The sequence below is a fragment of the Symphodus melops genome, assembly GCF_947650265.1.
Source record: "Symphodus melops genome assembly, chromosome: 5".
Lineage (NCBI taxonomy): Eukaryota > Metazoa > Chordata > Actinopteri > Labriformes > Labridae > Symphodus > Symphodus melops.
Genome location: NC_136695.1, coordinates 3789258 through 3816700, shown reverse-complemented (window position 1 = coordinate 3816700; position 27443 = coordinate 3789258). Strand labels below are relative to the sequence as shown.

Below are 27443 nucleotides of genomic sequence, written 5' to 3'. Positions count from 1 at the left end.
TCCCAGCACTGTCTAAAGCACATGCAGCAGAGCACACAGTTGTCGTACACATTTACAGTATGTTGATTGTTAAACATTCTTCAGCAGATTGGTTGATTGTGTCAGCAGCCTCCTGAGGAACTTTGCAAAGTCATAACAAATCAGCTTTTATTATTTCAATGTCTGAAAAATGTATGGCAGGATGGGATATTGAGCAGCACTTCAAGATGTCTCGCTCAAAAACCTCCTTATGTATCCGAGACTGGCGTCAGTAAAATCCCTGATATCTGCTGCTGTCTCTTTAAGGCCCCCCCCCCCCTCCCCACATGCCCACTTTCCTCCGATTGGCCGGCTTTGCTCGCAGTCACAGGGAAATTTGAGTGAGCTGCCAGGGTGGGCGTGTCCTACAACTGGGCTTCACGCTTCACGCATCTAATTTTGCCAAAAACGTATGGGCAGCTTGGGCTGAGGTTCGAGCAGCTGAAATGAGCGGTTTTAAGGTAGAGGCTGAAATGTAAAGGGACTTTACTGACAGTATCAGGATGTTTATTTATCAGACTCTTCTTCACAATAAGACAGACTGCAGAAGTTTCAGGCTGATTTACATCTGAGTCACATCTCCTGACAGGGAGAGCGATGATGCTGCGGATGCGAGCGCCTTACAGAGGAGGTCTAATGTTATTTCATTAACCTATCACTGGCATGTTTAGGCTGGATGATTTGGACTATGATTAGAGAGAGAGTAAGGGCGAGCGAGAGAGACAGAGAGAGGCTAGCTGCTGGTGAGGTTTCACAGCAAGCTGTAAACATATTAGCACTGAGGCTAACACTAGCTCGCATGAATGTGGTTCACTGAAGCAGGTGAGATTTCACTGACAGTTCTGACCGCCGTTTGTTTACACGTGTTGTGATTATTTACATCTGGTGAGGTCACACGTAGCGGTTACTCTTCTTCATTTCTTGTAGCGAGTGTTCGTTCATGTTTTGATCGTTCAAGTTTGAGATCGCGGAGAATAGCGACGACTGTTAACTTCCTGTTTAAGTTACAACAGGATTCTTGAACTTTCCGCTGTTTGTTCTTTAAGCTGCTGATGATGATGATGATGAAGTGTTAGATGGTTAAATGTGAACCTCTGTGTCAAAGGTAAACACTGAGTTTGTGACAACAGAGCAGAACTGTATACACAGGATGTTGTGTGTGTGTGTGTGTGTGTGTGTGTGTGTGTGTACTGATGGGGGGGGCAGTCCTGGAGTTTGGCAGCAGGGGGACCAGAGAGGCTGATGGGGGCGGGGCTTCAGTCGTTGATCAGAGCCAGGATCATGCTGAAGACAAACAGAGGTGTGTGTTATTACAGTGTGTGTGTGTGTGTGTGTGTGTGTGTGTGTGTGTGTGTGTGTGTGTGTGTGTGTGTGTGTGTGTGTGTGTGTGTGTGTGTGTGTGTGTGTGTGTGTGTGTGTGTGTGTGTGTGTGTGTGTGTGTGTGTGTGTGTGTGTGTGTGTGTGTGTGTGTGTGTGTGTGTGTGTGTGTGTGCTGATGAGCAGGTGCCGCTCTCCTTACCTGTACAGGTAAATAAAGAAGCAGAGCAGGTGGTAGCCCAGTTTGATCATGGCCTCCTTCATGTGGGACTTGAGCTGACCCCGGTTGTGGATCTCAGTGGGGTCAAACACGCCCATGTTCCCCATCGGCACCTTCACGTACCTGCAGAACAACCGGAGACCGGGTGAGTCTCTGGACCAGCTCTGCCTGCTCACCACTGGTCAGTATCAAGGACCAGTATGTCTTGGTACTGGTACCTGATTGGTCGGTATTGTTAATCTTATGAACCAAAGATGCTGCAAACACTACTGAAGGTTAACCTTCCTCTTCAGTCGTTTTCATTCAATCACGGTCAGAACGTAGCGCAGGCTTTATGTTCTTTAGAAACATGAAATGATGACGATGACGTTATACATCATCTGACTCGTCAGCGTGCTTTAGACTCGTCTGACACTCTGAGTGGACTGAACTTTATGAAAGAAGAACTGGGGATCTGAAGTCATGTTATCTCACCTGTAAATGTCCCAGACAGCTACAGGCAGGTTGAGGAGGAAGATGAACCAGTGCATGGAGACGAGCATCAGCATGGTGGAGAGACACTGACCCACCATCTCTGGAATCACCCACTGAGACACACACACACACACACACACACACACAAGCCTTGTTTAAATTTGCACAAAACTCCTCTCAGTTCCTGATAATGTCACGGCGAGCTGCACGTATGAGAGCAGCAGCGAGTGGGCGCGATGATGATGAGCGGCCATGTCATCAAACGGCTTCATGATGTTTTCTGTTCACCACTTTGTTCCTTTCCTCTCTTCTTTTGATGATGTGAAAACATCAAGCTACACATAGTGTTCATATTAAGGACCCCCCCCGATCCCTGACCCCCCCCCCATCCTGTCCGACACAGACACATTTCTCGCTCTGTGACGCCCACGTGTCACGTGTGAACGAGCAACTCAGAAATATGTCAGAGGCAGCCTGTCTGAAATCCTCCAGAAAATTCTCAAGAGCGCTGGTGTGGGAAAAAAAAAAAAACAGCCGCACACAACTGGATCAGAACAGTGAGGAAATGGTCTCCATAGCAACCACTGAGAAATCTGCTTCAACCTGATAAGAAACACGATCACGACTTTATGAAGGAATGAAAACACGAGGTGACTCACTTTGTTGAGTTTGGAGCAGCACGCTCGGGCGTTGATGTAGTCACACTCTAAATCAGACAGAGTGATGATCTGAGCTCAGAGTCAAGGACACACACACACACACGGACACACACACATGGACACACACACGGAGAGAAAGAAACAACTGTTTACATGCGACCTCCTGCGTCTATCAGCTTATCACTTCAAAATAACTATCAATATATCGATATCTCATTCTTCACCCGTCTCTCCTTTCACACTTTAAGTGTATTTTTAAATGGTCACAGTTTTCAGATGAGTTATCAGCAGAGGGCTGAAAGAGAACTTGTAAACATCAGATCGCGTGTTTTAAAACGATAAACTCTTTAACTCTTATGATCCATATCAAAACGCACAGAAGCTTTATTTAAAGTCATATTTGAATTGTTTTTTTATTTCCTCCTTCCAATAACAGAGTTCAGTTGAATGCTCTTGTTGCTGATTCACCTCTTCACGTCACTGTAGCTGTAAATTATTAAAGGTGTAGACCAGTGGTGCTCAACTGGTGGGTCAGGACCCAAAGGGGGTCAAACACAAAGTCTGTAAATGGCTCTAAAAACATGTTTGTCTTGTTCTGCCACATGTTATGAAACATGTTTCTTTAAATAAATGTGACACACATTTTGGGGTCTCGACTTCATGAAGGAGTCGGTGCTGGATCTTCAGACCGGACCAGAGGTGAAGACGAGGAGTGATCAGAGCGACTTGTCACCTGAACATGTCTCAGACACGTCAGTTCACCTTTGACCTGCAGGAGTTACCACTTCTTCTTTTTTTTTACCTTAATTAAACTATATCTGAAGAGTATTATAAATATAATTCTGTGAATCATTCACGAAACTAAACAAACCAGCTTTAAAAAGATTTTAAACCACTAACAGTGCTGGAATTTCTCTGTTGCATTTAGGAATCTAGGAAGTTAACGACTGGTTGCCTAGGATATCTAGTGTTTGTTGCCATGGAGATCTAGTTTTGGTGCCATCTTTTGGAGATCGTTAGACTCGTCCTGGAGACGTTTCTGAGCTTCTCCTGCCGCTGACTGAAGACACACTAACAGAGTTATGTGTTCACCTGTCTCACTTCACCTCAGCCTCTCTGCTAACCGGCTAGCTCTACTCACTCAGCGCGGAAGTTAACCTGAAACAATGCACCACACAGCTCAGAGCCAGCGCCCGTCGGGTCCGTTAATAACACACACACATCAATCCCGACCGGAAGAGAAGGATACGAAGTACACCGAGAGGAAAATCAGTGCACAGCAGTCCACTAGCGACAGGATGAACACTGCCGCCTCCATTTTCTTCTTCCGTGTCTTTCACTTCCGGACTCCGCGTCATCATACGCGTCACTCACTGATACTTATTCACAGGACTGCCGCCTGGCGGAATGGAGGGGAACTGCGACTGGAGTAAACACCTGTCAAAATGAAAATGAAGTCACTGAAAACATATATATATTATTTTCTCTTTTTTTTAAGTATATATATAGATAGATAATACCATCTGGGTACTGGGGGGGTCAGGGCTTTCTCCGTTGCTGCTCCCACCCTCTGGAACTCTCTCCCAAAAAACATTTGAGACTCCCTGAAACTCACCTCCTTAAAAACTCACCTCTTCAACCTCGCCTACAATCACTAAGTCCCATCCTTCCCGCTTACATTGACAGTTTATGTTTTGTTTCTTGGTTGTTGTTGTTGTTTTTTGTTGTTTTTTTGTCAAATCATCTTTGTGTATTTAGAAAAGTGTGGAGAGGGACTGCTTTTTAACACCCAAGGCAGGCAACCGCTTGGGGCCCCAGGCCAGTAGGGCCCCCCATCCATGAGTTTTGAACCACAGCAATGGTGGTTTTTATTTAATTCCACACATCAAGTAGCTCTGTGGCTCAGTCTGCTGGGACTATGGAAGCGGAGTGTCACCAGGTCAAGCTCTGATACAGACCAAAATATTGAGGCCCTTACTGAGAACTACTGAGGTGCCCTCAAGCAAGGCACCAAACCAGCACTGTGTAGCAGATCCACTCTGACATCTCTCCATCAGTGCGTGTACACAGTTCCTGTTTGCATGTCATTCAGGCTTATCTTTGTGATAAGCATGTCTCCCAATACCAGACTGTAAAACCGCAATTTGAATAGAATATTTAAATATATGCTTCGTTGGTTGTTATGCAACTTAACAGAAGCGACCTTTTTAATGTCAATCTTCAAGTTAAAAAAAGAGAGACACGCATCACGTTATAGCCAATCAGAATCAAGCAGCCACGATACATCGTATTTGCTTTCCTACTGAAACCTCGTGACCTGCCTCCCCCATGGAGCATGTTTTACTGCGGACAGTAAGAACAGCAGAGATGTGCTGAGATCCTCCAGGTGTGAACATTTGGTGTGTATTGTATTATACAAGGATCTTAATACTTTTTTAAGGGGGTCCCCACCAGAGGCCAGTGGGGTCCTGACATGGCAGAGTTTGAGAATCTCTGCTTTAAAGTAAATTTAATTCAAATTTCAATGAACAAAAAAAAATCCTGTCATTGCTCCAGTGTCTGTAAATAATAATGCAATGAAAGACTTTTTTTTTTTTTTAAACCCCTCAAACAATGTAAGAAAAATAAATTCATTACAAATCATTTAGCAGATGATTGGGACTGGGACTCGTTTTCTGATAATATGTCCTTAATGAATATTATCTGTGCTCCAAGTATGATCAGTCCAACAGTTCAAGCTCACAGCTGTCAAGCTGACTTCAGCAGTTTAGCAGCTCTTGGCAGCACAGACAGAAATAAAAAAAAAAAAAAACATAAAGAAAAAACTCTGGTTGCCTCTGTGGTGAAGAGTCTTCATCAGCTGTTACTCAGATTATTCCTGACCTCGACACTCTCTGTTCAACATGAGGGTTTCTGACTCTTCAAAGAACCTCCCTTCTTGCTTCATGTTAAACTGCTCACAGTGGATTCATGTTGCCTCTTTGAATAATATGAACGTGTAGATCTGCTCTTTATGTAAAGAAGATATTCATTACGCTACAAAATCTAATCTTACTCTTTACTGAAACCTCCAGTCTTGCAGCTGCAGACTTTAGGAAGGGATGAACTCCACATGTGACTAAGAATGAGATCTTAATCTGAAACATTTACCAAACAGAGACAGCTTTTTATTCATCCACACACAATCAATATTTGACTCGACACGCGAGGACCACACACTGCTGTTTATCTTCTGTGGTAGTTTCTCTTTTTTATCATTGCATTTATTTTTGAAAGATTTCTTTTTGGCCCTTTGTGCCTTTATTACATAGAGATAGGACAGAGTCGGAAATCGGGGAGAGAGGGGGGAGCGACGTGTGGGAGGGAGACCATAGAACGAGGTCGAACCCGGGCCGTCTGCGTTTGGGACTGTGGCCTGTGGCGTCCATATATGGGGACGCGCACACTAACCACTGCGCCACCAGCTCCCCCCCATGTTTATTTTATTTTACATAATTAGGGAAAACGTGGTTTACACTGTGTGATTGAGAGATATGCCTCTCATAGTCCGGAATCACGCGTGCACAAACAGGAGCTGTGGACATACACAAGTGGAGAGATGTCAGATGGGGCTGCTACACAGGGAGATGTTGAGGGTGCGGTGCCTGGCTCAATTGCACATGGGCAGTACTCATGAAGTGACCTGGCCTCTACATTTTGGTCCTCACTGGGACTTGAACCGACATGCTCAGGTTCCCAAGTCCAAACTTCTGTCGCCCATAAGTTTACCCAAAAACTATTTTTTTTCCATATATATGGATGGATAAAGGCTGTATTTATTCCTAAATTGAGTTATTGAGTTAATTACAGGTCAATTCTGTACTCATGTTAAATACTATAAAACCAATTACTACTTCTGTTGTGTCCAACATTAATGCACAACCTGTTCTTCTGATTATTATCACAGACTAACACATTTATTAATATTGAATTTACCTGCACAGAAGCCAAGTGTCAATCCTTTACATTATAAAGTGTGTTTGTGTTTGCAGGGTGGGGTCATGTTGATGAGCTGTCTCTCTCCGTCATATCTTCGAAAGAATCCAAACATCTTCACGTCACAACAATAAACACGGCTGCAGAGCGTGACTCACCCAGCTGTCAGTCATGACGACTGCAGGGGAGAATATGAGAATAGTCTCCTCTGAAGGAGGAAGCAAGAGGGATTTTTTTTTTCTTTTTTTCAGCAGGCTGAGTATGCTTAATAGGGCGAGTATCAGTGTGCTGGAGGTGAAACATCAGAGAGGAGGCAGAGCAGAGAGGAGAGAGAGAGACAGACAGAGAGAGAGAGAGATCGAAGACACACAGAGGATACAAAGAGAGAGGACTCAGAGAGAGGTCATGGCCCCGTGTGCTCTCCTAACATGTTTGCACATCTCACTTCTCCTCTTCATTCTGGACGTCAGACTTGTTTCTGCAGATGGAACCCAAGTGGAGTCAGCGACAGCCCCGGGAGATTTCATCATCGGAGGAATCTTTCCTTTTCATGAAGACGTGGACAGGAAGAACACCACCTTTGAACCCCACCTGCTGCCGTGTATCAGGTGAGATGAACTGAGTCTGTCACTATTTCTCTTTATCACTCTGTGGAGGCAGCAATCCAAACTCCCAAAACTTTTCCTCAAAGCTTAAAGAAACAAAAGAGGAAAAATGCTAACAGGTTTGACATGATGTTGAATATGTTGTATAAAGCTGCACAGTTTTATTTAAATGTATAATCTTTAAAAAGGTTGTCACAAATAGCCCCTCTGGCTGTGACATCATCATAAACATCACCTGTTCGATTTAAACACATCTTATGTAACCCATAATTATTGTTTAATTAGTGAAGTCATTGTTGAATGATAAGAAATGCTGCGTACATTTAATCACAAAATAAACAATAATATCGTGCTGTTTGTCCCGCTGTGTTAAGCAGTGCAATGAGAGGGCTCTGGGTGCATTACAGTGAACACCAACGTTTGAAAGTAAAGGCAGAAGAAGTGTCGGGTTCGTACGCCGGGCGGATTGGGAAGAATTCTGGATTAAGAGAGGAGATGCTGGATGCAGACAGAACACATGTTACATCGTCTGCAGGAACTTAACGATTCTAAAAAGCCCAGAGAAGGAATGTTTACTATCACGGTACTGATGGACGCGAGCGTGTCCCTCCAGCACCGCGATAAAAACACAAACATACCAAACTATCCTCGATTACTCTACTGATGGCTGAGTCAGACCACAAACGGGCAAGATTAGATTCTGCAAAGTGCCAAATCTAGACAGCCGAAAAAAAGGCACATGATATTCCATTTATCCATAAACTCTTGTGCTTATCCCGTTTGTGGTCGGGGACTGAAGGCGATCCCAGCGAGGTGCACGCTCACATTCATACTTACAGACCATTTAGAGTCGCCATTCAACTGCCTGAGCATGTCGGAGGACCGTGAGTGGAAGCTGCACGTGACGGAGAGACATGCAAAGCTGCACACAGAACAGTGACACTCTGTTCCTTCTTACTGTGAGGTGACAGAGCGTATGATAACAATATTCATCCACGCCATCATCATCATCATCATCATCATCATCATTACTGCAATCAACAATAAATTGGTAGAATTATGACGCCAACGTAGGTGGAGCGCGGCGTCTCTCATCAACAAGACCAGTCTTGCAAGGTCACACGGGAAACCGAGGCGTCAGCTGAGATGATGCATTTCTCCCTTTGTTTCAACAACAACTGGATGTGAAAAATGTGTGTCCAATTGTGTGAGGGTCACTGGCACGTTGAGGAGGTTACTACAGGATAGCCACGATGAGAAATACAACAGGTCGATTTGTCTTTGCAGACACAATCTGATGCCATTTCATGCACCGGGCATCCAGAGAAACCTGATATACCAGCTGTCTGCACTGGCCTGTCATAGAGTGTGTTTTCAGTATGTTGGCATCCTGATCTGTGTCACACATATTTAGGTCAATGCAGAATCTGTGTCCAGGGGACAGGACAGGTGGTGTGAAGACGGTTTTGTCTCTCTGGTGTAGTAATGATCAGTCCTGTTTGTTTTGGTTGGCAACAAGAAGTGAAAGCGTCTGAACGGTGGACATCAGATTCAATCGTCTCTAACATCTCTGACGTTTTACCAGTGAAGAATAACCATCTGGCTGAATAGGAAGTGCAGTCAAGATAACTTATCTCAGATTTATCTGACGGCAGAATTCTTCTGAATATGACGAACGAGATCTGACCCGTCACCGACACACACCATGATATCGTCCACTTGTTGATTTGAGTGAACTGGGGATGATTTTCAGTTAGTGTGTTTCATCTGATATGGTCGTCTTCATGAGGGGAAGATGCCTTCATATTTGACAGAGACACTTCGAAATGGTTTATATTCTAATCTGCTAGAAAGCGTCTTCAGGTCCGATCTCCGGTTCAGTATGACCCACCTGTTCACTTCCCGCCCAACCAACGACCCCAGCATCCGCCTGTCGGGCCCTGACTGGGAGGTTTTTGAGATATCCTCATCCTATCACTCCTCAGATTTCAATCCTCTCTAACATCTCTGATGTTTTACCCGTGAAGAATAACCAGCTGGCTGAATAGGAAGTGCAAGATAACTTATCTCAGATTTCAGATTTCTGCATCGAAAGTCAAACATCGAGGAGGTCAGAGACACAAACTGTGTCCCGCTGATGCATTATAATTTATTTCAAACATGAGTTTTCAGACTGAACTGGAAGTATTAACATACTGAGTGGACTGCACAGTATACAACATCAAGCTATTTATTTATTAATTTGTCTTTTGTGTGGATTGGATTCCTTTTCCACTTTATTTTTTTATTATTTTTTTAAAGATGTATTTTGGGGGTTTTGGGGCCTTTTCTGGAGATAGAGGACAGTGATAAGAGGGAAAGCAGGGAGAGAGAGAGAGTGGTAGATATGCGAATGGGACACGTGCAAAACATGACTATAAATGAATATTTTCTTTCAATAATAAAATATTAAAAAAGAAGATCTGCAGAAGAAGGAGAACACCTGCAAGTGTGGACACTGCCCTCCTGCATGTGCATGCAGAAACGGCTAACATGAAAACAAACAGCGAGCGCACAAAGTGACAAAACACTCAAATCCAGCACACTGTGTGCACAGAGGAAGTTAAAGAGCCTCAAAATCAATACCATGTCTGTTCTCAAAGAACGCTCAGAGGTTTTCACAGAGATGCCTGTATGAACGCGTCCTTCCACCCTGAAGCCTGAAAGGTGCTAACTGGTTTGATCATTGATGTTTTTACTACATGAAACTGGCCGTTAGAGAAAAGGTCTTCTTGGATCTACAGTCATGCAGACTTTTAGCACGCTGATGATTCTGGACTGTTCACACAGGTTTGAAGACAGGCGTCTGGCGAAATTGTTGGGTATGATCCAAGCCATCGAGAGGGCGAATAAATCCCCTCCACTGACTGACCTCAACATCACTTTGGGCTACCACATCCTGGACTCGTGTTCCGACGTGGGCACAGCTCTGAGAGCCACAGCAGACTTCATGCAGCCCGACTGCAGCTCCTCCGCCTGTGTGCAGCCTGTCGTGGCCGTCATCGGGGCCTCGCACTCTGAAACATCGATTGCCATGGCCAGGCAGCTGACTCTGAAGATGATTCCTCAAGTGAGTACAAAGAACCAGGAAAATACTTTGTAAAGGAGGCGGTCCAACTATCTGTGCCATAAGCACCGGGCCATGACGCGGCAGGGCAGGTTTCAACTGGCGCATGAAAAGTGTCAAACATTTTATTATAGTCTATTTTCTACTGAAGTATGAAAGGCATTCCATGGCAGGGATTACATGTCAAAGTAAGTATGAAGGTGTGGCAGCACAGATGAGCAGGGAAACAAAAACACAGCATCCTCTCTGAGTGCTGACACTGTAAACGCAGAAGGAAATAGACGTTCTGTGTGTGCAGAGTATTTCAAACCGTATCCAAACAGCTTATGATGTTTATTAGAAGTTATAAAAGAGTGAAACATAAACCACCTCAGGACACAATCAGGTTCATTTAAGTGCTTGGGATCTGTGTTACGGAAATAAGTGCAAAGGCTTGGCAACCCGCCGAAACGATCCTCTTTAAGAAAAATCGTGCAGCATGTTCAGAAACTGTCCAAATTCACAAAAGAGCAAAAGTTCAAAGCGAATGCAGCTGAAACACGATGCATTTAAAACAAACGTGCTGCAAAAAAATCTGAAACAATTACACTGCAAATACTTTCACAATACATCAATACACCTGCAATGTTACATTTATTTCTAAACTGGCGAAAGCTGAGCCTGTTTTTTCCGAGCCCTGGCCCAAGCAGTGTTTCTTCCTTTGAGGAGGTTTCTAATTTCAGAGAAAAACCAGGGATTATGTGCGTCAGAATGTTTTATTAAAGTATTCCAGAGTCAACTCTACTCCTCTCAAAGTGCATAACAGCTGAGATACAAAACATTTTAACATCTCTTTTGCTTTGACTCTGGAAGCTTGGCGTTTCTTATAGCTGCTATAGCACAATGATCACGCCTGTATCCGTGTACTTGTTTGTTAAGATAAGGTTTTTAGTATTGGGTGATAATCTCTTTGATCCTAATGACACATCTTAACGCAAAAAACGTTCTCGTCCTCAGATCAGTTATTCCTCCACCGCTGTCACTCTAAGTGATAAAAAACGCTACCCTGCCTTCATGAGGACCGTCCCCAATGATAAGCACCAGACCGCTGCCATGGTCAGTCTGCTCAGCACCTATGGCTGGAACTGGGTGGGAATAGTTACCACGGATGGAAACTACGGCCAATCGGCTCTTGACCACTTTGTATCCCAGGCGTCTCTGAAGGGAATCTGCGTGGCCTTTAAATCAGTCCTACCTCATTCTGTTACCAGTCAAGATGTCTCTGCTGCCGTTTGGCGCACCGCCGAAACCATCCTGAAGAATCCCAAGGTGCAGGTGATCGTGTCGTTTGCCAATCCCACCCACATGATGAACCTCTTCCTGGATCTTCAGGATCAGGCGCTAAGAGCAGGACAGAGCGTGGAGTCAATAAAGAGAGTGTGGGTGGCCAGTGACAGCTGGTCCACCTCCGGCTCGTTGAAAGGCAACTTAACTCTGGAAGACATCGGACATGTTGTTGGCTTCACCTTTAAAAGTGATGACCTGGCATCGTTCAATAAGTACCTGAGCGGGCTGGAGGCGTCGGGACCCGAGTCTGTGAGGGACAATATGTTCTTCCAAGAGTTCTTCATGTTGCTGAATTCTAGTGAAGGGGCTGGAGAGTCTGAGCTGATGTCGAAGGCTGTGAACATGCTGAGAGAACACGCTTACGCGGACACCATCTTCAGCGTGGAGTTGGCTGTGAGCGCCATCGCTCAGGCTGTGGCGTCAATCTGCAGGAAGAGGCCCTGCAAAGCACGAGGCGCAGTGCAACCCTGGCAGGTATTAACCTCACTGATGGCGTGTGTGTGCTGTCTTGTAGAAATTCTTAGGGAACTGTGGGTCATTTTTAAGATTATGAAAGGGTTTCAAGTTACAGGCCGTTTTAGAGGAAGCTTCGGGTAAGATTCAGGAATAAACTTGAAACCTCAGGGTAAACACAGGGTAGAATAGATTAACTGCCTCTTTCCTACATTGTTGGAGCTGCTAGAAATTTTCACACTGTCAGCCAAAAAATCCCTGATAAACCAGTTCTTATCACAAGATATCATAAACACGGGTGAGTAAAGAGTCTTTTCTTGTAAACAGTCCTGGAAGAGGAAGAGAAACATTTTCAAGGTCAAGATCTAAACAGAGACACATAGTAATGAAAATAGCATGCATATATGTATAATGCAATTTTTGGAATAATTTGATTTTTAATCCTCTTAAAGCAACAATATCTAAAACTTTGGTTTGGTGTGCTTTGGCGACCTTGAAAGGTCTCTGAGTGCAACAGCATCGTTGGGACACACACAGAGCTGTCACGCCTCTGACCCAGTCCGATTCAGTTTAAATATGACTGTGCAAGTCATCAGCCTGTTGTTAGCAAAATATTAGCATGTGGAGTATGCGTATGTGCTAACATGATGTCTAGAGGCCGAGGCTAAATGGCTACATTGGAGAGGGCGAGTTATTATAAGCTAGATGAGATCAGTTCGTAAACTTATAAAGCTAACTTGAAGATCAACAAGAAACAGGAGTGTGCAATGAATCAGTCCTGAAAGCCAAACCGGACATCCTTATTTGTTTATAATAATTGTCCTTTGTTTATTCATCATTTACGAGATATTTTATTGACAACAGAACGCGGAGATCTTTAATTTTACTGCAGGATGCAATCACATCTTTTCAAGAATATCCACACAACCAAAACAGATCAGTCCTGCACACTGTTGTATTTTTGAGACGTGTTTAACGTGCAGCTCTGGTGAAGTAAACGTGCAGTGATGTGCAGGTGCTGGAAGCTCTGTCGATGCACGAGTTCAAACTTCGCGGACAGACCTACAAGTTTAACAGCGAGGGAGACATCAACCTGGGCTACGACGTGATCATGTGGAGATCAAAGACAGGATACATCGAAGTCCACGACGTGGTGTCCGAGTACAACCCACACAACAACAGCTTCACTTCCACCAACAGAAACACCACCCAACATCTGGACCAGCTGAAGGTAGGCCCGCATTGTGTGTGTGTGTGTGTGTTTTCATGTCCACACACACACTGTGTTTACCAAAAACAAAAGCACACCTACTCAACCTGAAGTGTTCATGAAAATATAGATTTAGACGTACAGTACATTCAGTCTTACATTGTGTTAAAAACAATAAATGTTTTATTTAGGAAACACATGACACCTCACTATCTTTTTGTCCCTTCCTGCTTCCCTTAGCACATCATCTCAAAATGCTCAAACAGCTGCATGCCCGGAGAGTTTAAGAAAACAGCCGAGGGTCAACACACCTGTTGTTATGAGTGCATCAACTGCACCGAGAACTACTACTCCAACGACACAGGCAAGACGCTCTCCACAAACACACAGGAATCACTGACATGCACAATGACTTCTTGCCACAGTCTGACTCAGCTCACACTGAAGCTGCATCGACAAAACTTCAAAAAAATCTGAAACAACAGAAATGGAAAGTCCCTCTACAACCACGCAGCTCACCCTGCCAGCAAAAACACAGGAAACAAGAGTGTCTTTGTGTTTGTGATGTCACTGTCCACTGTATAGAAGAACTGGGTATAAACTCCCACACTATCGAGCCCACTTCTTAGCTGATTCATTCCCTATGTTTATGAGATTATGGTCTTAATTTCTAGTTTTAAGTCTTCTTCAATGCAGCGTGATGTGCATTTAGCAAATTATCGTCCCATTTATAAGGTCAAATTGACCATAAGGCAGGGGAGGGTTAAGGGTGGGACATCCTGTCCAGTGACAAGTCACTACCACAGTTATGCATGAAATCACTTTTTTTTTAGTGTCCAGTTGAACTGAAAGTATTTTTTTTAAGTCCATCAGTTCACATCAGAGGGACTTTCATGACTTACAGGTACACAACATTACAGGTGCACCTCCTCGCTGAGCAAACCAGTACAGTCGCCTGATAATTGAGTATTTGCCAACTTTTCACTTTTCTTCAGCCCCACCTTTTAAAAACACGTCACTCATGAGTCCAAAGAAAATCAACAAGTGGATGCCAATTTCATAAAGCCACAGTAGTCGAGTAGTACACAAACCAGTGTTTCCTGTTGCATCCTAACTGCACTGAACCAAATGCTCTCTCCCCCTTTCTCTGCTTCTTCCACTTAGATCTTTGTGGTGCTGCTTGTCTGATTCTGTACCTGTGCTCCTTGCAGATATGGACCAGTGTTTGAGCTGTGATGTGGACACAGAGTGGTCTCATCAGGGCAGCTCCAGCTGCAACCGCAAAGCCCTGCTCTTCTTCTCCTGGCACGACGGCTTCGCCATTGTTCTCCTGACTTTCTCCGTGCTCGGTATCATCGTGACTCTGCTGGTCTCTGCTCTGTTTCTGCATCAGCGGGAAACGCCTGTCGTAAAGGCTTCCGGGGGACCGCTCAGCCAGGCCATCCTGTTCTCTCTGGTCATCAGTTACATCAGCGCCATGATGTTTGTGGGTCGGCCCAACAGCTACCAGTGCAAAGCTCGACAGGTGCTTTTTGGCATCAGCTTCACTCTGTGTGTGTCGTGCATCCTGGTGAAGACCCTGCAGATCCTGCTGGCCTTCCAGTTCAACCCTGAGCTGCAGGTGATTCTGAGGAGGCTCTACCAGCCGTATGTCGTCGTTAGCATCTGCGTGTCCTTACAGGTAGCCACATGCATCACCTGGCTCGTCCTCAAAAGCCCTTTTAATACCACCATCAGACTTTCAACCACTCTGCTGGAGAACTGTAATGAAGGCTCATACCTAGCCTTTGGAGTGATGTTGGGCTACATTGCCGTCTTGGCATTGGTTTGTTTAATTTGCGCCTTCAAAGGACGCAAGTTGCCCCAGCACTACAACGAGGCAAAGTTCATCACCTTCAGCATGCTCCTCTACCTCATATCCTGGCTGCTTTTTGTTCCCGTCTACGTCACCACCTCAGGAGTGTACCTGCCGGCCGTGGAGATGGTTGTCATTCTCTTCTCCAACTATGGTGTTCTCAGCTGTCACTTCTTCCCAAAATGCTACGTGATTCTTTTCAAAAAGGAGCAAAACACCAAGAGTGCTTTCAGGAAGAATCTGTATGAATTCTCCAGCAAAACCAAAAACTCAAAATCTGTTTCTGAAGGTTCAGTGTCCAGCGGTATTCCCTCCACCATCAGCGCTTCGACCCTCTCTACACCTACAGCTGATCCTATGAGTCCTGTTGATTTGAAATATTGGGAAGACTGGTCAAAGAGCGGCAGCTTATACAGAGGCTCAATGAAAAGACGCCTCAGAAGAAGCTCCAGTTTATAAACTAAGATGTGTTCTATCGGGCAGTCCAAAATCATTCATATTAAAACTTCATATTCAACTAGAAGAAGCAGCAACTGGCAGAGGAACCGTCTGAAAACTGACTGTGTCGTTCCTTTTCTCATAGTAACACATCTATGCCAGCACCATGGGAGAAAGATCTGTGTGTACGCCTCACAACAGATCAGTGGAACGCAATACTGAGTCGTTCAAATCACCCTTCAAAATGTGTAAAATACAAAATAATCCAAATGGCATGGGTGTGGGGTGACAGGTACCCTTATGCTTCAAGTTTGACACCGTTTACTTTGCATTAAGGTCACCTGTGGGTATACTGGGAAAGGTGGAGTAATTTATTGATTTGAAGGTAAGAAAGCTGAACAGTTTTGACATGGACAGCTGGATTAAAGAATACTTGAAATTGTTGAAATTGTTGTCTGTTGAGCATGCAGCATCGTTTCCTGAAGATCAGTGACCAACGATGTTCTCTGAGCCGTATCATGTCTTGTCTGACAGCTAGATGTTGGTATTTATCACCCTGGAGGTTATTGTGGATATGAAGACCGAGACATACCCGAGACCAGAGTGCTCCAAGGCCGAGACAAGACCAGGACACTAAAGCCCCGTTTCCACCGAGCGGTCCAGCTTGGTTCGTCTCGGTGCAGCGTACATTTTGTGGCGTTTCCATAGACCAATCCCGGGAATGATTCCCAAATTATCTATCCGTACCGTCCCATTTTTGGGATCCTTTGGGGTGCCAAGAATATCGAGCCGACCGGAAAAGGTGGAGCTAAACACTGCAGTCTGTTGATTGGTTGAAAGAATCCTTCCCGTGTGACAACAGTAAACAAAACCCTGCCGTGTTTAAACCATACAAAGTCGATTGTTTAAGTATTTCTCCTCGCAGCACACAGCCTTCTCTGAAACCAAACTGGATTGAGTTCTTGTAATAAAGAGTCACATGCCAGTGACAAAGTGGATGAACTGCTGGATGTCCTTTAGCGTTGGTTTTGCTTGTGTTGCATTTTTCTCCTTTGTTGAATTTAGCTGTTAGCTGTTAGCAGTTAGCTGCTATCATATGACGCTATTTACATAGTGGCTATCGTCATCCAGCACGCCGCCTACCAAATAGGGCACGGGTGGCCGTGGAAACGCAAAAGGGATCAGGCTTAATCGAACCAAACTGTACTGATCCGTACCGGACTGCTGTGTGGAAACGGGGCTTTAGAGATCGAGACAGAGTCATGACCAAGACCGAGGCAGGGCGAGACGAAGACGAGACTGAGGTTGTAAATATCTCTAAAACACTACACTTCTAGTGCAAGACTTATTTTGTGTATTTATGACTGTTCTTGCCCGTGTGTTCATGTATTAAGGTATGTATGTGTTTGCATATAGACAAACGAGTTAGCATGTCTCAGTCCAAGACGTGTTGCTGGTCAGCTGGTCCGCTGATCTGATGCGGGTTCAGGGAGGTCCTCAGCGCCTGCCTCACAGAACGAGGCTATCACTACTGTCTCTCATCTTCTCGGATAGTTTTTGCGCATGTGGTTGTCTTTCTGTGTTATATTCTGCGCCCTCAGGTCTTTTTGTACTATAATTTTGAAAAACAAAATAAAATGTTAAGACTTTATAGGGAGCTCTACACAGTGTTTTGATAATAAAAATGTATTTTTACAAGATCTGAGTGTCTGTGTTTATATCTCCACTTTAACTTTACAAAGACAGCAACAGGTCAAAAACACACTCGTCCTGGTTTACCTTTTTTACCCCGCTCATCATTGAGGTCTCCACCATGCATTTTACAACAAACCACTCCATTTCAATATCTTACTTGGTGTGGTCTTTGTTAGGGTTTGTTAGAATTTGTCCAACTCATTTCAATTCATCAAACTAACACGGTCAAATAGCTTTAAAAGACTTTAGGATGTGTATGCCTCCAATACACACAGAGTAATAGAAAGCAACGTTTTTAAAAGTAGCCAGAACAACTTAAACAGCAATGTGCAGTAACATCATGACCATGTGACTGAAAAACTGCGTGAAAGCAAACAGCCACATGTTTCACTCGGACTTCACCCAAAGTTTCTCCTGCCGGATTCCTTGTATCTTTTCTGCAGAAAGTCAGAGTGGCCTTGAGCCAATAGGAGCGGGAGTGACGTTTATATCCCGTTACTGCTGCACGGTGCATAGAGTGTCTGCACTCGGCTACTACGATCTCTGTCTAGATACAACGGTACCACCATACAGACTCACTGTCAGGTGCCATAGTAAAGAGATAATAATTGTTACTCACAATGGTATGGCTGGCCAGCCAGGCATGGAGGCTAACAATGAACACAGAAGGGTCTACCTAGAGAGCCCGCCATGCTGCTGTTCCTGCACCGCTCAGGTAACAATGACTCAGCTAAAAATAAAAAAAAACATAGAGTGCAGAGAGCCCACTAAAAACAGAAACACCAGTTGACTCAGAGACTTCAAGGGCTCAGCGGTGTTTTACAATAATGACATAATCCTCATTGTTCTAAAGGATTAATGAACACACGCGAAGGACCTGTCATTGGGAAATCAGCCGCCCCTCCAAGAAGATTCCTCTCGCTCTGCAGGCTTAAGTGTCAGGACATGTGGCCTTGTTATGAAGTGAGCACATTCTTTCCACTGTCACTCGACAATCAGGTTCATCTCAGGATTAAAGAGTTTTTCTGCTAATATGTGAGTCTTCTTTGAATAAACATTCACATTTCCTACATTGGACATTTTCTGCACTGTACCTTTATTCCATTCGGTTTCAATTGTTGCTATGGTTACAACGAAGGTACACTGAAGATGCTGTTTATGCACTTTAGCTCAATAAGGAGATTTGAAGAAAACTGCTTCATATAAGAAGTCTATACTGACAGCCAGTATGTATGTCCCATGTTGATGCGCTAATGACGCAAACATAGCACAGACATTAGTGTGAACACAGGGATTAGTGCCTGCGGACTGATACTGTTGTCAGTGAGTGTTTGCGGACTCCACCCTGAGCACCCTCCGTCTGCTCCCAGTGATGGTACCAGTGAGGGTGCAGCAGAGGACTGAAAAGAAGTGAATAGCAGCCGTATTATTGGAAGCCAGTCTCTTAAGTCCTGAGGGGATTTGAAAAGCATTTTCTTTCCTGCATCAGTCAAGTCGGATGACAGTGAGTCAAGAAGGTTGTGAAAGTCTGAATGTGACACGTAAGAATGAGGAAGACGTAAAGAAACCTGCTGTCTCCGGTCTGGATGCACAAAAAGAGTGCGTTCCACAAATACCTCCTGGAGAAATCTGATATTTAAGATGTCGGCTCAAGTTAACGACTTTCAATAAAAGTCACAACATTCACTTTTACTAATTGCCATATTAGTACCTTCGTATACATGACCATGATCTAAGAGAGACAGTTTGCTCTCCTAATCACAGTTTATTGATCAGAAAGTTGTTGAACATAATTTGCGCTTTTTACGTCTCCCTTCTCAGGCTCATAAAAAGCAAATAAAAGACAGGGTTGCTAATTTTCAAAATCACTAGCATGATTTTGAAAGCAGTATTCCTCTAAAGCCACGCCCCCTCCCTTACATGCACGAGCGCCGTTTCTCCAGAAGCGGACCTGAGCTCATCACTCGTCTGCAGGCTTCATTCAGCGGGAGGTGAACACTACTTTTTCATATTACATGCAAAAAAAAACAAGGTTATTCTACTACTGACAACGACCAACTCACAGTCTAAACTCTGTCATCGACAACGTGCTTTGAGTGTGGGATAGAGCACACAAGAGGTAGAGAACCAGCAGGGAGACAGGGAGCCGTGTGATTGGTTCATCACATCGGTAAGTCGTGGCAGACTTTGGTTAAGTGTCTTTGCTCCTTTTTTAGAGCGCATGAGTTATTAAATCCTGTCAGGACCTAAAGAAGAAAATTACCATCCATAACAATCAATAACCCTGCAGATGGGTCACGCATGCCATGCACTGATGCTATACAGGTAATAAAATCTGTCTTATACTCATTAAGTGGATCAGGCATTGGTTTGTTTTCTGACTTTTGCAGCTGATGCCATTTGGAACAAAATCAGGCACATGAACCAGGTGAGAGATATGTCTCCCTCTTGAACACACGTGCTGATGTAGGGATCAGGGATTCCTTGTCCACTCTCTCTCTTTCTTTCTGGAAGCCTTACGGCTGGAAGAACCTCCAGTGTTGAAAAATTAAGCTCCTACGGAAGTGTAAAAATAACGCAGTACTTGAGGCCGACTCCGTCCGACTTGTAGCTCGTTTCCTGCATGTCTGTCCCCACTCTCTCTTTCCGACTCTATCCACTGTCTTATCTCTGAAGTCAAGTTAAGTACATGTGTTCACCTTCACGCTTACATGAACCGCTGTCTCTGCAGACTCTCACAGTTTGATCGGAGATTATTCTGTCTGCGGCCACGTCATCTCTGAGCACACATGCAGGCCGTCGTGTTTTGCTGTAGGAGATCAAACAAAGCAATAACTGAACAATATGAATCATACAAAAGAAACACAGATAAAATTAAGTTGCGGTGAGCCTGTCAGGATGAGAGGGTAAACAGCCTCAGGTGTTTGTACTCGTCATGCGGTTTCATCCTGGGTGAAATTCCCCGCTCTGAACCCGTCCGTCTGGTTCGGCGACAGATAAAAAAAAGAAAAGAAAGAAGACAGTAAAGAGAAGTATGATGGCTTGTAAAAGTGACGGCTTCATCTGAAATCCTGTCAGCACATCCGGATCCTTGTTTCTGTAGAAGGGTGTGTTGTTTTAAAGAAAGAGGGAGGAGGATTGTGGGAAGTTTATTTTTGTCTCACTCAACAAACCAAATCACCCGAACAATGTGATTAAAAAAAGTCTGCAGGCTGGGAACTCGACAGAAACTGTTTTCTGTCCCTGCAGTGGGAAATGTAAACTCCAGGCTGTAATAAGATATAAGGGAGCTGAGAGTCCTCACTGCTGTAATCCATTGTCACTGGCACTGAAGGATATAATCATGTTTAACAAAGTCGCCTGAAGGAGGTTCTACATTCTTCCCTCTGACAGGTGTGAAGACGGCCGCCGTGAGACCAGAACACCACAACATATCAGAAGAACTCTGATGTTTGGACGGTGACCAGCCAAAGACTGAAAAAAAAAAGGAACAAACTCAGCCCTGACCGTGTCAAAAATCCAGAGAAGAATTATTCAGATATCATTTTATTCAAAAGATAGTTGAATTACATCCATCCATTATCTACAGGCGACCGCTTTTCCCGTTCCTGTTTGAGTTGGCAGTCGGGCTGGAGCCGACCCCAGCTGTCATTGGGGCGGCTGTGACTCAGTAGAGTCGGTCATCTCTCAACCAGAAGGCCGAGGGTTTGATCCCCAGCTTCTGCAGCAACAATGTCCGATGTGTCCGTGGGCAAGATACTTGACTCTGAATTGCTCCCGCTGTATCGTCATCTGCGTATGATTGGGAATAGTTCATTCTGATGGTCTGTTTGCATAGCAGCCTCTGCCATCAGTGTGTGAATGTGTAGCTATACAAGCTCAAGCCCGTTTAGCATTTACCGTTGTTGGATAAAAGTCGCCTATTTTATCCTTTTCCTAAATGTTGTTAATAGAAATCTGACTCCTTTAAATAATTAACTCGAATCTCTCTTTGCATTCTTTTGACGGGATGAGAGGAATGACTGGAGGCGTCTCTTTCAGGTTAACAGAGTTTATTAACCCGATGAATCAAGAATAGAAGTTACAGAGTTCAACACTACGTGTCCCTGACGACGGACAGATATCTGGTCAGTTCATCAAGTCTGAGCCCCGACTATCTTTCCCTGAACCCTTTTATACACTAGACAGAGAATATCTAACCAAATTATGCATTTTCAGATGTGCGGTCCCCTTTCTCCGATTGGTGCATAATACTCCTGCCTCCTTTGTCCAGTCTGTAGGGGAAGATACATTCTACCTGGCCCGTCTCTCATCAAGAACCTGACATTTAGTCTGGTAAACAATTCAACAATTAACTGCACAAAGACACCTTCATATGCTGATAAGTCAGATGATAAAATTAATACACAGAAACTTAAAATAAAACATGACAAATTAACTGGTATTATGTTAAAGAAAATGCTTCATACTGTGGATATCAAACCATTCCTTTGTACTGGGTGATCAAACTCTGATTTATCCAACAATACATCACTGCAATGAGCACATTAAAATCACACATGAATATAAGTTTTTTTTAAAAAAAGCCTAATATTCAAACACCATGGGGCGAGAGGCAGGTTGACCCTGGACTGGTCGACTGTCTATCACAGGGGTTACAAAGAGAGCCACACTCACACCTACGAGTCATCAGTCTTTGGACTGTGCAGAGAGAACCCACACGTGCACAACAGCGCTCACCACTTCATCACTGCACACTCTTTGTTTTACTAGAACGCTGATAAAGGTTCAGGCGTCTTAAGCTCAGGCAGATTAATGCTTCCTTAATCACTGATTGAGTAACACTTGCTTGGTCATTGTGAAAAATAACTTTGGAAAAATGTCGACTCACTCATGACGACTGCATTCTTGTCAGCTAACGTGACTGCTGTTATTTTGTCTTGTAAAAATTACAGGAAGAAGAACAGAGACCTCGATGTGTTTTATTTCAAAAGGCAGAAATCATTCATAAAAGACTCTCGGAGCAGAGTCCATGCTGTGTGTTATTAATGAATCATTTCTCAAACAGCAAACTTTGAAAAGTGTATTTTCTCTGAACAGTGATTTTGTACGCGTCGCGTCTGTGGGCAGTTTGACATTCATCCAATGAAAGTGAACAAAGAGCCGAGTTGTTTTAACCTTTCATCAACTCCTGACTGGTTTTATAAACAGGGATTACACAACACACAATACATAATAAAGCTGAAGTTATCTCACGCACCGTCGAGGACTTACTGAGAATTATCTGTGACTTCAAAGGAAGTCGAGGCAGAGATTTAAAAACACAACATTAGATGACAAATGGACTTTCAGAAAATGATCAGAAGATTCATGTTGTTAACATCACTTTCTTCTCATATCTGTTTTTGGATAACTTCATTACAGCTGTGATTTTATTACTAATAAACTGTTTTGGGGAGGGGAGGGGGGGCTATCATGACAACTACTAGAGCTGTCGTAAAAAAGGCAGTAAAAGGATTAACATTAGGATTCTCTTATGTAAAGCGTGTGTGTAAATGTTTAAACAGACTTTCTGCAAACACACACAGAGACTCCACGGCTGCAGCGGAGCAGCTTACTGAGGCCACTGTGAAGTGTCATCTTCTGCTCAAACTGCTTTTTATCTGTGAAAGGAGCAAAACACAGCACTGAAACGTATTACTGCGATCCAACTTGTGGTTAATCCAGTAACAGTCTGTGCTTGTGTTTAATGTTTGGAGCTATCAAAGCTAACGTTTTGTGTGTCTTAGTTCTTTCTGTACCCAAGATGTTATTTTTTAACTGTGAAGGCACACAGCGAGGAGCTTCCTGGTTCAAATCCCCCTGGCATGCTTGGGTTCTCCTCCAGGTTCTCCTCCAGGTTCTCCTCCCGTCTCTATGGCTCTGTTCAGACTGTCGCTCAAATCGGATCAGAATCTGATCCAACTACAAATTCCAAGTGACCAGATCCGATCTGCCTGACTGTATTAACGTGGTCTGATCCACATTCATCTCTATGGTAACACTAACAGGTTACGTCCAGGAAACACAACAGAGAAGTGTCTAGTTCTGACGCAAACCATCTTGTGGAGGGTTCTGTCCACCGGCTGTTTGCTTTGGTCTTACTGTCCCATCTCAGGCAGCGTAAGGGACGATCTGTCTGGAGATTAAAAGTCCATAATGGGTTTTTGTTTTGTTTTTTTGAAAAGTTTGAGTTGTGCTTTGGAACAGAAACCTTGTTTTGAATTTTTTTAAAAAGAGCGAGTTTAAAAAGGAACAAGCCACTTTGTTACGACTTGTAAAAATGTGTTGAAACAGTGCAACTGTATCTCTGGTGTCTTATAAACACACGAGGGTTGGACACTTAGTAGTTGCAGTAAACCTGATTGCATACTGTAAATGGTTCTCCTCCTCTCAGTGAACACTTTCTTCATGTTGTCAATTTCTAGTTTCAAGTCTTGAATACGTTGTTTCATAAATTATGATCCCGGTTATAGTCAATTAGACTTTTATGATATATAGTGTTGGGTCCAGCCAGGATGACAAAGTTCAGGCTGCGTCCTTTGGAGAACCAGGACAAAAGACTCTTTATCCCAGCATGCCTTGCAGGTACTCCCAGAATGCTTTGCCACACCTAACACATAGGTGTGAAGTTTGGGAGGGATAAAATCCCAGGACAACTAGTGTTCTGCCTCTCTCATACGTCGTCTGGCGACGTCCGAGGATACAACTCTGCTTCACTTTTCCACAGCACGATTCTCTTTGTTCAAAAGTTTTGGCGCACAGCTAACCCAAGGCCTTGAAGCATACCGACATCCTGAATTCCGAGCTTAGATCATCCATTTGAACGCATCTCTATGAAGAGCGTCTTATTTCTCCCGTATTAAAACGGTATTGAGAGAGATCGTAAGGATTACATCTCGTTCCGTCCTTTAAAGAAAGGACATCCACGGAGATCACCTCGCTCGACCACAGTACACAACTTCAAATGTTGTAGGCCAACTTCTCCTCCTTTTCCAGCGCAAATCATATTTGCAGCAGAATAGACACCAGGCACAGCTAGCCCAGGTGCAAGAAGATAACCAGATCCTAAAGGACGACTTCAAAAGGATGCAGGATAGACTTAAGACCTTGCAAGTCGAATGCAAGGCCCTGCAGGGGGAGAATAAAATACTGCAAGAAAGCTGCAGGTTAGCCAGACATATGAAAGAAAGTGTCATGGTACCCAGGATTCGGGAGGAGCAGGTACGCGCCGCAGCCCCCACGCCAGCTGAGGAAGCCCTACACACAGGATGGGATACTAAACCAGATCCCTGGAGGAAGGAGACAGACATGTTGGACGACCAGAGGACTTAAGAGTCTTCAGACGACTCGGGCAACTCTCACCAGGCTGTAATTCATGGTCTACGGACCAGACAGAGTGTCAGGGCCTCAATGGAGACACTCCAGCCAGAGGTCCAATCCTTGCACAAAGAGAACAAATCTCTTTGTCAGCACCTACAAACTGCCAAGCAGAAGGTGTTAGACGCTTTTGAATTAATTCAGGGAGCACAGGTAAGCATAGAGCAAGCCACGTCGTCAGGATACGACTCTGATCGTGCACCAAGCCCCTTAAAAGATCAAACGACCCTGCTGAAAAAGCTCAGTAGAAAACCGAGCAGCCAGGATAGTCTAATGACTGAACAAAGTCTTGTTCCCACTGTCAATCCTGAACAGGAAGACTTTGACTGTAGAGCCCCTCCCTTTGACAAAACGCTCCTGTATATTGACAGCTGTCACACTTTTTCACACCTTGACAGGTTTGAATCACCCCATGGGAAGGTGGGTGACTTCTCAGCCCCCTCAGGCAGAGATTACAGCAGGCCCTCTCCTACTACCTGCAGGTTCCCACACGTACACCCAGAGCGTCACAAAGGTGACGTAGCACTTGAAGGCAACGAACTGCCTCGTGCAATGAAGAAGTCCAAGAGACCACGTCGCTGGCAGAGAAGACGACAGAGCCAGGGGGGTGAAGGGTTGAGCCGGTCACACGGTAGGTTCCAGCCTGAGGAGTCAATCACTGACAGACCTGAACGGAACTCTCGGGATGTCCGAAACCTAAGACAGAAGGGTAGGTATAACCAGAGTTCCCAAGAGCTTCATAAGGAAGCAGGTGTCAGCAGTGAGATGACTGACACAATTCCGAGGGGGGTGATAGATGGGGTAAGACAGTGGACCAGGTTCTGACTCCACACCGGGGAGGGGGGAGTAGCCTCCACTTTAAAAGAGAAGACGACAGAGCCAGGGGGGTGAAGGGTTGAGCCGGTCACACGGTAGGTTCCAGCCTGAGGAGTCAATCACTGACAGACCTGAACAGAACTCTCGGGATGTCCGAAACCTAAGACAGAAGGGTAGGTATAACCAGAGTTCCCAAGAGCTTCATAAGGAAGCAGGTGTCAGCAGTGAGATGACTGACACAATTCCGAGGGGGTGATAGATGGGGTAAGACAGTGGACCAGGTTCTGACTCCACACCGGGGAGGGGGGAGTAGCCTCCACTTTAAAAGAGAAGACGACAGAGCCAGGGGGGTGAAGGGTTGAGCCGGTCACACGGTAGGTTCCAGCCTGAGGAGTCAATCACTGACAGACCTGAACGGAACTCTCGGGATGTCCGAAACCTAAGACAGAAGGGTAGGTATAACCAGAGTTCCCAAGAGCTTCATAAGGAAGCAGGTGTCAGCAGTGAGATGACGGACACAATTCCGAGGGGGGTGATAGATGGGGTAAGACAGTGGACCAGGTTCTGACTCCACACCGGAGAGGGGGGAGTAGCCTCCACTTTAAAACCCAGTCACTCTACCCACGCTTTTGTTGTTTTTTTTAGTTTTGTGGCCTCACACCCATAGTGAGACTCTACATGTACATGTACATTACACATTACTGACATGCCACAAACACACACAGGCTTTCTCCTGCCCAGTCTAGGAGTTAGCCCACAAATCTACACATGAAACTCTTCTCTTTCTCTCTTCCTCTTGTTTATTTGTTTCATGTGTTTTGTCAAAGAATGCACCTTGAGCAGCAAAGCTTCGCTAATGCCTGATTATGTTTTGATGTTTAGCGTTAGACATAGTTAGACAGTCTGCCCAGACTTTGCCTCAATGCCTGCCAAGACCAAATGCCTCTTGAATTTATCGACTGTTTGCCAAATTAACTTTTGTACGAGTATCTCCAAAGCACGTGGACTGGTGGCCCTGAAGACCATGACCTGCATCCCGCTCTTCAGGCCAAGGGGGGATGTTGGGTCCAGCCAGGATGACAAAGTTCAGGCTGTGTCCTTTGGAGAACCAGGACAAAAGACTCTATATCCCAGCATGCCTTGCAGGTACTCCCAGAATGCTTTGCCACACCTAACACATAGGTGTGAAGTTTGGGAGGGATAAAATCCCAGGACAACTAGTGTTCTCCCTCTTTCATACGTCGTCTGGCGACATCCGAGGATACAACTCTGCTTCCTGTTACACAGCACGATTCTCTTTGTTTAAAAGTTTTGGCACGCAGCTAACCCAAGGCCTTGAAGCATACCGACATCCTGAATTCCGAGCTTAGATCATCCATTGGAACGCATCTCTAAGAAGAGCGTCTTATTTCTCCTGTATTAAAACACATGTTTTTCTCTCCTCACAGGTTATGCACATTATGCTATATTAGTTTTAAGTCTAACTGCTAATGCTAACTGCACAGGTTTAACATATAATTATGTTTATTCTTAGTCACATAGGGGCTGCTAAATCTGTTTGGGGGATTTGTATACAGAGGGGAGGGGGGACAGCGGGTGTGTATTGTAACTAATGTCTTGTGTCCTGCCTGTCTGTATACTGCTACTGGATGCCTTGAATTTCCCTCGGGATCAATAAAGTATCTATCTATCTATCTATTGAGAGAGATTGTAAGGATTACGTCTCGTTCCGTCCTGTAAAGAAAAGACATCCACAGAGATCACCTCGCTCGACGGAGGACACCTGCTCAACTGCTCAACCCCTTGGACGCGCCGCCATCACCATACAACTGCAGGGAGACAGCGAAAGACCGTTCC

The 27443-nt window shown here is 44.6% G+C and overlaps 2 protein-coding genes across 3 annotated transcripts; one reads left to right on the top strand and one right to left on the bottom strand.

Annotated features, from left to right (window-relative positions):
• Positions 1-1189: 1189 nt before the first annotated feature.
• On the bottom strand, positions 1190-4059 carry cnih4 (cornichon family member 4). 2 transcript variants are annotated; one of them, XM_079343919.1, is made up of 5 exons: positions 3938-4059; positions 2689-2757; positions 2030-2142; positions 1538-1678; positions 1190-1302 (listed from the first exon to the last, which is right to left on the bottom strand). In XM_079343919.1, the coding sequence occupies exons 1-5, from the start codon at positions 4004-4006 to the stop codon at positions 1275-1277; spliced, it is 420 nt and encodes a 139-aa protein (XP_079200045.1). In that variant the 5' UTR covers positions 4007-4059; the 3' UTR covers positions 1190-1274. The 2 variants fall into 2 exon arrangements, with proteins under 2 accessions (XP_079200045.1, XP_079200046.1); XM_079343920.1 differs by lacking the exon at positions 3938-4059 and adding an exon at positions 3781-3906.
• Positions 4060-7050: 2991 nt separating this feature from the next.
• Positions 7051-17252, top strand: gprc6a (G protein-coupled receptor, class C, group 6, member A). The gene is made up of 6 exons (XM_079344709.1): positions 7051-7271; positions 10098-10377; positions 11371-12174; positions 13169-13384; positions 13604-13727; positions 14575-17252. The coding sequence occupies exons 1-6, from the start codon at positions 7069-7071 to the stop codon at positions 15675-15677; spliced, it is 2730 nt and encodes a 909-aa protein (XP_079200835.1). The 5' UTR covers positions 7051-7068; the 3' UTR covers positions 15678-17252.
• Positions 17253-27443: the final 10191 nt, after the last annotated feature.

Excerpts from the sequence above, each read along its gene's own strand:
- cnih4 (XM_079343919.1), bottom strand. The coding sequence starts at position 4,006 with ATGGAGGCGGCAGTGTTCATCCTGTCGCTAGTGGACTGCTGTGCACTG. Across the intron at positions 2,758-3,937 it reads TTTTCCTCTCGGTGTACTTC|ATCATCACTCTGTCTGATTT; the intron begins GTATCCTTCTCT and ends CTCTGAGCTCAG. Across the intron at positions 2,143-2,688 it reads GCTGCTCCAAACTCAACAAA|TGGGTGATTCCAGAGATGGT; the intron begins GTGAGTCACCTC and ends TGTGTGTCTCAG.
- gprc6a (XM_079344709.1), top strand. The coding sequence starts at position 7,069 with ATGGCCCCGTGTGCTCTCCTAACATGTTTGCACATCTCACTTCTCCTC. Across the intron at positions 13,385-13,603 it reads AACATCTGGACCAGCTGAAG|CACATCATCTCAAAATGCTC; the intron begins GTAGGCCCGCAT and ends TGCTTCCCTTAG. Across the intron at positions 13,728-14,574 it reads CTACTACTCCAACGACACAG|ATATGGACCAGTGTTTGAGC; the intron begins GCAAGACGCTCT and ends TGCTCCTTGCAG.